Below are 12941 nucleotides of genomic sequence, written 5' to 3'. Positions count from 1 at the left end.
TGCAAAAGATTTTTCTCATACATATCACATAGAAGATTATCCGTCTGAACTTCATTACTGACATCATAGACAATTAACTTCATTCCCGGTCTTTTGGGAAATCCAAAAGTTAATCCAAGCTGTGTCAGTTGTACGCACTTTTTTTTATTTCTTCTATGTCTTTTTTAGTTTGTCTCTAAAACAATGCCATGATCAAATACTTTTCTTACCTTCCACATCCTGACTCTTCTCAACAAGTTTCTCATTTCCTTATCCACAGCAGTTCGGACATCTTCACTACTTTTAAGTACAGAGTCGTCATTATCTTGAATTAATAAAACATACTCATCATATGATCTAGCTGCTTCATCGTCTGAGGAAACTCACTTTCAAGCCAATGTCTTTTGCAACAGAAGTTGTGTCACTCTTAACTACTTAACTACATAAAGTTTAAAATTTTTTTGGTTATCCGTATCTTGCCTATAATTCTGAGTGGATTCATGCATACATTGTATCCATTCCTTAAATTTCTCATTCTGTATTCCAAGTTCCAAAACCATGGCTTCAAGAAGATCCCATCTAGACAGTATCCATCTGATTGAACTCCGATTGATATCACTCTCCTTGGCAAAAAGGAAATCTTTGCGTAATTTAAATGTTATTTCTGTATATAAGTATTATCTCCTCTGAAATCACCATCTGCACGAGGCAGTTTCTCTACCCAGAAGTAATTTTTTGGGCAAGAGGATTAAAATTCATGTTTTCGTTTCTAATTTCTTTTGAACATGATGACAAGATTCTCGCTTAAGTGTCGTTCCCTGTCTCAATTTTAGCTGAAGAATTTATTTTTCTCAGCCAAATCTATATCACTCTGAACATTTTTCTTAACTTTACGTAATCCCTTAACCCAATGATTTTTAGGCACATCGATCTTGACTTTCCTCATAAAATGAGAGATCTACTGCATGATGAACACAGTGATCCAACTGAAGTTTCTTCCCCACCGTAGCTTAACCGCCTTTGACGACGTGTTTTGATGGAATATTCAAGTGATCTACTTGGTATCAAAAGTGCAATGTGCTTGTCCTCCCTGTTATTCTCACTAACAAATTCTGCTAACATGATAGCTTATGGACAAGGTAAATGGTTTTAATTCTCACAGCGGGACAGTCGTGAATTTGTAACAAATTGTGGTATTTCACTACTTGTACTAGATACTTTCGCTAAATTAACTTTGAAAACTAATTTCATATACCACATTACAGCTCACTTCAACTTTAAACTGTTTTATATTGTAGTTTTAAATGTTTTTCACCAACCTTATGTAGAAATAAAACACAACGAAAACGAAAACTGGAATCTTGATAACTATGTATTTATAATAAATTATATTGTAGTTATTGTAGTTATATGATCGGTTAGACCCGGATAGTAGGGAATATATGCAGTGGATACTGACGTAAAAGATTTGCCTTTCCTCTGATTTCCTTTAATATATTTTTCTATAATCCTCTGGGGGTAGCTATGGAGGAGCTAGAGTCTAGAATATTTAATGTTGGTGTTCTCCCTATGCACCCCTGGAAAAGATACGTAGATGATACGTTTTCAATTATTCGACAGGGGAGTGAAGATCAGGTGTTGAATATTTTAAATGGCTTCTCCCCATTCATACAATTTACCTTGGAGGTAGAAGGAGGAGTTTTGCTGTTTCTAGATGTGTTGGTCTGTAGGGAAGACCAACAACTAAAGACTAAGGTCTATAGGAAATCGATGTGTAAAGGTCAATATTCGCACTACAATTCAGCTCAGGCCAGCCATCATAGGAACAGTGTGGTTAGAACATTAGTTGACAGGGTAAAATCACACTGTAGTACCTCCGAGGATAGGAAGATAGAGTATGAACACATCCAGACGGATCTTACAAAATGTGGCTATCCCCAGAGGATTATAGAAAAAATATATTAAAGGAAATCAGAGGAGAGGTGAATCTTTTACGCCAGTATCCACTGCATATATTCCCTACTATCCGGGTCTAACCGATCATATAACTACAATACTAAGAAATTATCAGACGTGTTGTGTGCAGCTTCCAGGGCAGAGGCTGCACACAATCGTGTCACAAGTAAAGGACCCCATTCAAAAAGAGAATGCAAGTGGGGTCGTATAGTATTATATGCCCGGATTGTGGGGAGTCTTATGTAGGGGAAACAAAATGCCGTCTCAAAGATCATCTGGGGGAGCACACTAAGGCAATAAGAAATGCGGAGTATGGTAAGTCCGCCGTGGCCGAACATTTTTGGAAGAAGCAGCACCAGATCTCCCCGGACGATGTTATCATCACCGATCGGGCGCATAAGTTCTGGGACCGCAAGTGGCTCGAGAGTTTGCAGATCTGTTCCACAGTGAACATTAATAGAGATAGAGGAACGCGGATCCATCCCCTCTTTGAAGCTACTATCCTCAGAAGGGATGAACAGTTCCATATGACCCACTCCCGAGCCACTTCCGGTTCTATACCACAAGAGAACGGAACACATGATGAGTACCGTGAATCTGCTGGTATTTAAAGATGCACCGCAGAACAAAGAAAATACCGCTGAAGAAGAAGGCAGGAGCCTTCGAAAGCTATGGTTTTATCGCTTTTAATTTAGTATATCTTAATGTGTTTTATTGTTCTTAACCCTGTATATTTTATATGTATATTTCATATATTTTAGTTGTAAAGTTAAATATAATTTATTGTAAATACAGGCAAATATATCGAGATTCCAGTTTTCGTTTTCGTTGTGTTTTATTTCTTCATAAGGTTGGTGAAAAACATTTAAAACTACAATATGAATATACCCAACCTCAAGAGACCTGTTTGAAGAATTTAAACTGTTTTTGCCTGCATGTTATGATTGGCGACTATTTGCGATCTAACAAGGGACCATTTAGTCATAGGCCAACCTGCTGTTATACTAGTCCCAGGGGGCTCATATCTGGGCTTGGCACGCCCAGGGTCCTGAGCTGGATATCATCATTCTTCTCTTTCTTAGTGATTCCCATTCTACTTTTGACTCTCTCTCTCTCTCTCTCTCTCTCTCTCTCTCTCTCTCTCTCTCTCTCTCTCTCTCTCTCTCTCTCTCTCTCAGGGAAATTCTGAATTTTTTTTTTTTTTTTTTTGGCTGGTGCAGCATAAACCTCAGGCTTCCTTGCACCATATAGCTAATAATAATAATAATAATAATAGTCACATATTTCAAACAAATGGCCAATTAATCTTTTGAAAGTAGTGAAATCTCTGGGCAACTTACAAAGCAAGTTGTTCTGATGTGATAAATGACTGTTGCATTGCAGTTTAAATCCTGCAAGCATCATAAGATGCTTGCAGGAGTATCTTTTTTTTTTTTTTTTTTTCATTCATACTTAAAAACAAGTGCAATTGTCGTACAAGTGCTGGATTGTAAAATATTGATTTAATTTATTTCTGTTTTTTTTGTAAATCTTAAATCCAGCACTTTACAATCTGGAATCAATTAAGATTTTAAATATTGTAAAGTTTACTGTATTTAGCATTTCTGAACTAAAATTTCTAAAAATTGTATCTAAAAATTTTGTTTTATTATCAGAATAGAATAGGTAATTCTAAACTGTAATAATGCTTTTCTAAAGTAGATCATTAGTTGGGCTGATTTTTCAAGTTATTTTAATTGATTCTTTAAAAGAGCTCTTATTCAATGGTATCCTTTAAAAATAAAATTTTTGTAAGATGTGACAGACAGATCTTGTTGGTTTTCTTTTTTTGTATAATGAGTTTAATATTGTGGAAATTGTGATCATTTTAGAAAACCATATATTGGAAGATGTCAATAAATGTGTATTAGCTCTACAAGAAGGTGATGCCGATACATTAGATAGAACAGCTGGAGCTATTAGAGGCCGTTCTGCTCGTGTGTCTAATGTTGTTGCTGCTGAAATGGATAATTATGAACCTGGAATTTATACAGAAGGTGTTTTGAAAGCTGTGGCTGTTCTCAGGGATCAAGGTAAGTCCTCCACCACGTTATTTTATGGTTTCAGTTATTTAATACTAGAAAGTGATTTTTTTCCCCATTTTGTTTAATTTGTTATCCATAAATATTGTATAGTTGTAGTGAAATGGCATGCTGCATTCTATGAAATATTCTGTTTTAATCACCAACACAGTTTTATCACAATGGGTATTGACATTATACTCAAAGAAACAGTGAATGCCATGCTAGTAACTAAATGGGAAATATGACATCTCTTCAATAAACTTGAAGTAATGCCACATAAGAAATGAATAGTCTACTTGTCATCATAGTTGCAGTACAATATGTAGTAAACATTAAATATAAAGTGTTTAAATGTTTGGTGTTAAATTCTAACTTTTAATATGGAAGCTAGAATGTGCTGCACTGTTATATGTCACAATATGCAGCTAATCATCATAGCATCATTACATGCTATGATTAGCTCATTGTTGGCTGATCCTTTCAGATTGACTGGTGAACCAGACCATGAAGTCTTGATGATAAATCTATATTATATGACATATTCTGAGGCAAAAACCAATCAGTATTTCACCTTATAGAGGTAGAAGGAAGTGTATGAAACCTAGCAGTTGGATTGCCAAAAGCATTGTAATGTATGAAAACATGGAATCTTTGGCCATGAGTGACAAACAATAGTTTCCAAGCAATTTTCTAGTGCAAGTAGTAAGTGTTTCTGAACTTTTTCTGCTTGGAACACTACTGTTATCTCCACTAACCACATACCGCTCCTTTATTCTTCTGATTGCTTGGTCACTTGTTGGCACCACTCCTGCGACCCCATGGTAGGGTTGGTAACCTGGGCGGTAAAGACAAATCCCCGAGGGGCAAAAGAATCCTGGGCACTAATGCCTTTCCACCAGCAGAGCCTTCGTGCTCAAGAACAGAGTCATTTTGAGATGAAAAATTGCAACTGTAGTTATCCTAAAGGACTTCGAGCAGATGTACAGAGCAATGATGTTCCAACCTTTCTGGTGATATATTTCCTATCTACCAAACCCGTGGGCAAGTTATCACCCTTCTTGATATAAAAATACCCAGATTCTGTTGCTGGATTACTAAAAATGGTGAAATGCCTCCAATTTAGAGATCTCTTGATTGGAACAGCCACCTAAAAATATTCTGAGTAGCTTTTAAAGATAATGACTTTTGTTGGTCTACTAGTATCCATTGGGATGGTTATTCTGCCCAAATCCTTTTAGACAGATTGTTTAGCAACAACATATTGATGGTATAACTACTTCCACAATCATGGTGTTACTAATGACCGCAACTAATTTTGGTATTTGGTATGTTGAGGGTCTAGCGGCTCCTGGGATTTCTCCCATCTCCGCGGTGTTCTCTGTATCGAGTGACAGTACCCTGTCAAGCCAGAGATTTAAAGTGAGTGGATCGTGTATAGTGTAGTCTGTTGTGCCCATTGTTCATCTTGCTTATTGGCCATCGGGCCCCTGATGAGACCTGACGTTGCCCATACCGCGCCACGTGGAGGCTAGCCAGGAGTTACCAGTACCGAATCGTACTCTGGCAGGTTCTGCTACCTACTTTCCTCAGATTTCAGTGGGTAGAACCTAAAAAAAAAAAAATGGCCATAGAGATTTGTCTTAAGAGCGAGAAGGGATCGCACACTGGATGAGTTTTATTTTTGTCCGAAAAGGGTCGGGCAAGCAATTTTGGTGTAGTTACAGTTTGACATGTGGGCTGTGCATTGTGAAGGTAGACAGATTTGGGTGGGGTGAAGGAGGGCTGGAGGGCAGAAAAGGAGGAAAGGGACCAATAGAGAAGGTGGCCCCAAATGTTCAGTGGGTGTACCCATGCCACACCAGAGGGAAAGTGAGTTTTGCAGGGAGAGGAGGGGACAGGGTGTTCTCCCCCACCGGGAAAAGGAGATAAAGCAGGCCCAGAAAGGTGTCTGACCTGGGTCACATTTGGCTAGTTGGCAGCAAGGCTGCAATCCAAGTCATTCACTTGGACTCTCCAGGTGGTGGACTTAGTCTCGGCAGAGGCCAGGATGCGTCACCTGCACGTGACAGGCCATCTACATCTAGGTCCCAGTGTTTGATCGCATCCAGTTAGGACTCAGTTGTCTTTCAGTTGCTGTGGGTTGTTGCCACGACTTGTGTTCAAGTCCTGTAGTCACTCAGCTGGTCGTCGATGGCTAGTTGTGTTCTTTGTGTCCATCGGTGGTCCAAAGTCTGAAGTTTGTTTCAGGGTGGTGGAAGTGCTCTTTGCCTCGCAAAGAGATTTTGAGCGAAAAGTGTGAAAGCCTTATGGTTTTCTTCTTCCTGCAGCACTGTGTCCTCCTGATTTCTAAGGATGGAGCGTAGTTTGGTAAACAGCAGGCCACGGAGGTCTTCATATATATTACATTCGTAGAGCAGGTGCTCCCAAGTTTCTTCTTGTCCGCATCTACAGTGCGCTTTGTCCGAGATTCCAAAATCGTGTGGCTTCTTCCTGAAGGAGCCATGCCCTGTCAGCAGGTAAGTGGTATGAAGTTCAGGAGAGTACCAGGTCGGGGAAATAGGGTAAACACATCCAATGTCTGGTATGAAGCTTCTAGTTATGCGGCCTTTAGTGGAGTCATTCCACCGATTCTGCCACACTGTTCTCATGTGGTCTGTAAGACGTCTTTTTTCCTGTGGTCTAGTCAGAGTTGGGTCCGTAGTTGTATCCCAAATGTGTGGTTACCCTTCCTTTGGCTTGTTGGTGCAGCAGCCCATGACCGACAATCTCCAAGTCCAGAGGGAGACATCCCGCAAGGACCTGGAGAGCATGGGTGCTCACCGTGCAGCATGCTCTGGTTGTTGTGAGGAGAATTATTTGATGGATGGTTTCCAGTTTCCTTCTGTTAACAGCAGTGCTTGCCTTACCATACCAAACTCCCGCTGCATAAGCCAGTGCAGCGATGAAGAATGCCTTGTAGAGGATGGTGAGTGCCCTCTTCTTCAGACCCCAGTCTCTGTGTGTAACTCTAGCAAATAGGCTGGAATATTTCCTGAATTTTACTCTGAGGTAACTAAGATGCGGTTTGAAGTTGAGGTGTCTATCGAGGATAACGCCAAGATACTTGACTTCTGTTTGGAGTTTAATGCTTGTTCCATATATCTTGATCTGAGGAGGCCTCCTGGAATCAAGGGAGCCCTTGAGGAGTATTGAATGTGTTTTTGCCGGTGAGATGTTCAGTAGGTTCCCTTTGGCCCATCCTTGCAGAACAGAAATGGCATGATTTGCATGGGTCTCCAGCTGTGTCCTGCTATTAGTGTGCAGCATCAGTATAAGATCATCGGCGTATGCCTGTGTTCTTATATTAGGGATGTCCATATTGAGGAACTCATCCAGCACAAGAGTCCACAGAAGGGGCCCCAGAGCTGATTCCTGGGGGCAGCCTCTGTGGACCTGCCTGGAGAGAGTGGCAAAGGGAGTAGTCACTGTAATCCTTCTGTCTTCCAAGTATGATCTAAGGCAGCAGAACAGGTTGCCTGGAATTTGGGAATGCCGAAGTCTGGCCAGGATTCTGGGCCACCAGAGAGAATCAGAAGCCCCAGCAAAGTTTATTGATATCAGGAGAAAATACTTCATGTCATAGTTTTTTGCTGTCTCAATTATGTTTTCCAAAGCGTCTGCCGCTGAGCGTCCTCTTCTGAAGCCGAACTGGTTCGGCGACACCGCAACTAATACTTTCATTCCAAAATCCAGGTCATATAGCATTCACTGAAATCACTGGTGAAATACAGATTGCTTTAATGCCAAACAGGAGGAAAAACTATGCTTGGAATAATTTCTGCAAGTGTCTTACTAGGAATCTAGTTGATTTTAAAAAAAATTCAAGCTAAAGCAAGACAAATTAAGTGAATATGATATGCGAATTTGTGTTTGCCTCAACTGTCACCAAGGACACTGACACATGAATGATCTGGAGAAGAATATAGATGCTAAATGGAAAATTCCTTTGACCACCCTCTCTAGTACTTTGCTAGAAAGGTAAAGACATATCTGCTCCTGAAAAAGTTGCTAATGCACTAGCAGAATCGTTCTATCTGTAATATCTGCTTTTGCTTCCCATGTTCATTCTTTTAGCACATCAAGCAGGTGCAAAATGGTATAAAGTCAATTTCTCCACCTTCTCATCTCACAAAAATGAGAAGGTGGAGAGAGAAGTCAATTTCTTATCTCACACTCATATACAACCAACCCTTTACATTAATATAACTTAAATAATCATTAAATAGATCTTCTAGTAGTGTAACAGGCCCATATGGCCTTCATTGTGTTATCCTGAAACATTTTCTTGAAGAAGACTTGTAGTATACCCTGTTGATTTTATGTAATCGGATCCTCTCTGAAAATGCTTACTTCCTGGCAGCATTTCATTATTGCCTTACTAAAACCAAGCAAAGAGCCTCCTTGGTTCAAAATTATAGGCCAATATCTGTTACAACTGGGCGAGTAAAATTTTGAAAGGATGGTTCACATAAGGCTCACATTGATCCTAGAATCATGGAATCTCCTGACAGATCATCAGTATGACTTTTGGAAGAAGAGATTGACCTTGGATGATCATCGAAGCTGATGATCTCACATGGGCAATGCCTTTGTAATGAAACGGCATCCACCCATGGTCAACTTAGATATTGAAAAGGCATTTTACACTCCCTGGCTTCATGGTATTATTATGGATCTTTACCATCTAGGGACAAGAGATTATTTGCCAGAATTAATTCAAAATTCACATGGCCTGCATTATAAAAAAATTTCACCCATCATGGTTCTGGACCCTTTCACATAAAATTAATAAAATATAAACTAAATATTATCATAACATTTTTCTTTCTTTTATTAATTATTACAGAAAACTTAGAGAATATATTTATATTGAAACTATATATTTATAAGCAAATGAAATAGCGTTTGTTATATACATGATTAAAAAGTATCACACTTAGGCACAGTGAATCTCAACTGTTAGCAGAACTGTGAAAGTCTAGTGCTGCTTGCTCAGAACTATGGAAAATCTGCATTATTGTATCTCCCACCATTTTTTCCTGACAAAGTGCTTGTTATATACTTCTTTGCTCTATAATTAAGTGTGAAGCTAGGGAACTTATGATTCACACACACACACACACACACACACACACACACACACACACACACACACACACACACACACACACACACACACACACACACACACACACACAAGAAAGTTACATTGTCCATTTCAGTTAGCATTCATATAGTTATTAAATTATTTCACAAGGTAACGTTAACTTATTTCAGAGTATTTTGCAATTCATAATGCAAAGACAGCATTAGTTATAACACATACAATTAAATCAAATACTGCAAAATTACGAAAAATTAAAAACAAAAGTAATTATTTTATGTTCAAATTATTAGCTAGGTTCATGAAAAATAATTGCTGGTGCAATGTGGACCTCTCTCAGTTGGTGATCCCTGTTAAACAGTAATATACGGAAGGGTTTTTCTCCTTCAATAGAATGAATCAAAATAAGCAAGAGCACCTGTATTGCACTGTCTTGGCAATCATACGGCCATGAAGATTTTACTTTTCAAGAGTAAGATCCACTATTCCACTGCATTGGGGGAACATTATCTTTTAAGATCTTACACAATTGGAGCAAGAGCTCAGAAGTGAAATTTGGACCTCTCTCTCTTCCCCTCCTTTGTACCCTCCCACTGAGATGGATTCTGCAGATGATTTCTTTGGCCAGTCTGATGAGGTTGGGTGCATTTTGATCAAAGGATTCTTATTCTTCTGCCTAACAAAACAGTCTAACTGCAAAATATTTGTTGTCCTCAGATACAGTTGGTAATGGTCTGATGACATGTATCGAAATACATTGAAAGGATTTTTGTTAGAAATTGCACAGTAATGGTACCTTTAAATTGTGGATGCACCACACAATGATATGTTGTAGGTAATCAAGTGACCAAAATTAAAGGAACAAAAATGGGATCAGTAGTCTGTAGATATAGGACTTCATTTTAAAATAAAATGTGTAAAATAAAATGTTCTGTGACTTAAGATCCCACTCCTGAATATGTAACTCCCATCAGTTTGCATAGATATTAGCATTGGTAGAAGCATATGATACAATAAAGCAAGCTTATGCAGGATCAGCAAAAAAAAAAAAAAAAAAAAAAAAACATGCTCCCATTTCACCCCTCCGTTTGCTCCAAGTACCTGTCCAGCTCAGCCTTAAATTTATTTAGGCTATCAACTTCCACAACAAAGGATGAAAGTCTATTCCACCAACCAACCACCTGCGGGCTAAAGGCAAATTTCAGCACATCTATCCTACATCTGTCTTTCCTCGATTTGAATTTATGCCCTCTCATATGATTATTCTGAGCAAGAGGAAGAATTCCATCAGCATTGAGCATGCTCACACCATTCAAGGCTTTATACACCTTAATCAGATTACCACACAGGTGCCTAGTCTCTAGACACTAATTTGCAAAATTTAAGCCTTTCTTCATAAGAGAGAAACCCTTTGTTCCATTCACTAATCTTGTTGCCCTTCTCTGTACTCGTTCCAACAGCTCTACATGTTAAAATGTTAGTTAAAATGAGGCCTCCAGACCTGTATACAGTACTCAAGGTGTGGCCTGACCATTGCCTTATATAAGGGGATAATCACCTCCTTATCCTGGCTAGAAAAATTCCTGTATATCAATGACAAGACACTGAGCTACTCTTGCAGACTGTCTGCACTGCTCAGAAAACTTCAAACCTGCCTGCACAATTACCCCCAGGTCCCTTTCATTCTCTAACACTGTCAGTGTAGTACCACAAAATTGATACGTCACTCTGGGGATGCTGCTTCCCATATGTAGTACTTTACATTTGTCAATGTTAAACTTCATTTGCCACCTCTCAGCCCATCTGCTCAACTTTTATAGATCCTGTTGCAGCAGCGTACTGTCATTGGTGTCCTTAAGAATCCTGCCAACCTTTGTATCGTCTGAAAACTTGGACATTAAGCTTGTTATTCCATCATCAATATCATTTATAAATACAGAAAACAACAATGGACCCAATACTGAACCCTGAGGGACTCCACTAATAACATGTCCACGATGAGCAGTGTCCATTCATTTCCACTCTGTCTTCTCCCACTCAACCATCCCTTTATCCATAGCAGCAATTTTCCTCCAAGGCCACACTGCTCCAATTTGTGCAGCAGTCTTCCATGTGCAACAGAATCAAAAGCCTTTCTAAGATTGAAATATATGATATCAGAATTATTCCCTGCATCCAGTTCCTTTGTGTCCACATCATAGTATCCAATCAAATTGGTCAGGCAAGACTTTCTCTTAACAAAACCATGCTGTGTCCGAGCTATAACTGAAGTCTTGTCTAGATGATGATGATGCTGCAGTGCTTCTTTAACCAGTGCCTCCATTAATTTTTCTGGAACATAAATTAAACTAACAGGTCTATAATTACTTGTTGCACTTTGATCCTCCTTTGTGAATTGGGGTCACATTTGCACATTTCCCGTCCATGCGTACCTCCTCTGAGTCCAAAGAAGCTCTCTTTTTTTTTTTTTTTTTTTTTTATGTGAAACTCAAACACGAGAGGTATTAGAACCTATAGTACTTAGTACTGTGCTTGGGTTGGAGGTTGAGAAGACGAAAGATGATATTTGTTGACATTCGACTTGAACTTCTGTAGATTGTAATTTGAGGAAATACATATGAAGGAAGGTTGTTCCAGAAAACGGCAGTTGAATGAATAAATGAGGAAGATGAAAAGTTGGTTCTGTGGGTTTGAAGTTGGACAGTAAATGGATGTTGGCTGGTGGCGGCACGTGTTCGGACTGTTTTGAAAGAGAGAGCAGGAATTATAGAAGCCAATTCCGAAGAACAGTGCCCATGGAAGTATCTGTAGAAGAGGCATGCAGCAGAAACAGTATGTCTATGAGAAAGCAAGTGGAGAGACTCTGTTGGAGATGAATCATTAATTAACCTAACTGCCCTCTTCTGAATGGAATCGAGAAACTTGAGAGAGGTTTTGGGGGCACCACCCCAGATGTGGGAACAACATTCCATAGCAGGACGGATTTGCGATTTATACAGAGTGACCAGCTGTTTGGAAGAAAAGTAACGCCGAGAGCAAAAGAGAAAACCAAGTTTTTTAGATGCAGAGGAAGCAATGTTTGTAATGTGCTTGTGTCAAGAGAGTTTAGATGTCAGGGTAATCCCCAAAAGAGATATATCATTTTGCCTAGAAATCGGAGTGTCACTAAAGATAAGCATAGGAGCAGAAGAATCCTTTTTGCGAGATATAAGACAAGAATGATTTTTAGAAAGGTTGAAATCAACTAAGTTGTCTTTGCCCCACTGGAGAATTACCTGAAGATCGGCATTTAAGGAATTGGTAGCAGATTTTCAAGAAGTTGAAGCTGACTGAGCATGACAAGATATCTCAAAATGGAAAATGGAATGCAATGTGCTATCATCGGCAAAACTATGGATAGGATTTCCAGTCTTAATGGAAGAAGATCATTAATATACAAGAGGGAAAGAACTGAACCTTGTGGGACACCGGCATTAGTGGAGAAGTTTTAAGACAGAGAGGCATCAACCATCACCCTCAGTGAGCGATCAGAGAGAAAACTGGATAACCAATTACTAAAAACAGTTGGCAAACCATAAGATGGAAGCTTGTTTAGAAGACCTTTATGCCAAACATGATCAAAAGCCTTTGAGATGTCAAGAGCAACTACTTGCGTTTCACCGAACCTTTCCATTGAATTAGTCCATAAAATGGGTAACATAAGCCAGAATATCACCAGTGGATCTACACTGACGGAATCCATACTGGCGATTGTTGATCAGACGGAAGGTTTCTAGGTAGTTTAAGAGTTGGCGGTTAAT

At 39.2% G+C, this 12941-nt stretch overlaps 1 protein-coding gene across 5 annotated transcripts in view; it reads left to right on the top strand.

Moving 5' to 3' along the window:
• LOC150085655 (catenin alpha-like) overlaps positions 1-12941 on the top strand; it is a 499984-nt gene that overhangs the window by 286863 nt on the left and 200180 nt on the right. For all 5 annotated transcript variants that reach the window (XM_090374159.1, XM_090374158.1, XM_090374157.1 and 2 more), the window contains one exon: positions 3807-4007. In XM_090374159.1, coding sequence (XP_090230285.1) covers positions 3807-4007 — 201 coding nt within the window. The remainder of the gene's footprint in view (positions 1-3806; positions 4008-12941) is intronic.

Source organism: Mastigoproctus giganteus, chromosome 5, assembly GCF_048544385.1.
Source record: "Mastigoproctus giganteus isolate SK-2022 chromosome 5, ASM4854438v1, whole genome shotgun sequence".
Lineage (NCBI taxonomy): Eukaryota > Metazoa > Arthropoda > Arachnida > Uropygi > Thelyphonidae > Mastigoproctus > Mastigoproctus giganteus.
This window is presented reverse-complemented; position numbering and strand designations above follow the sequence as displayed.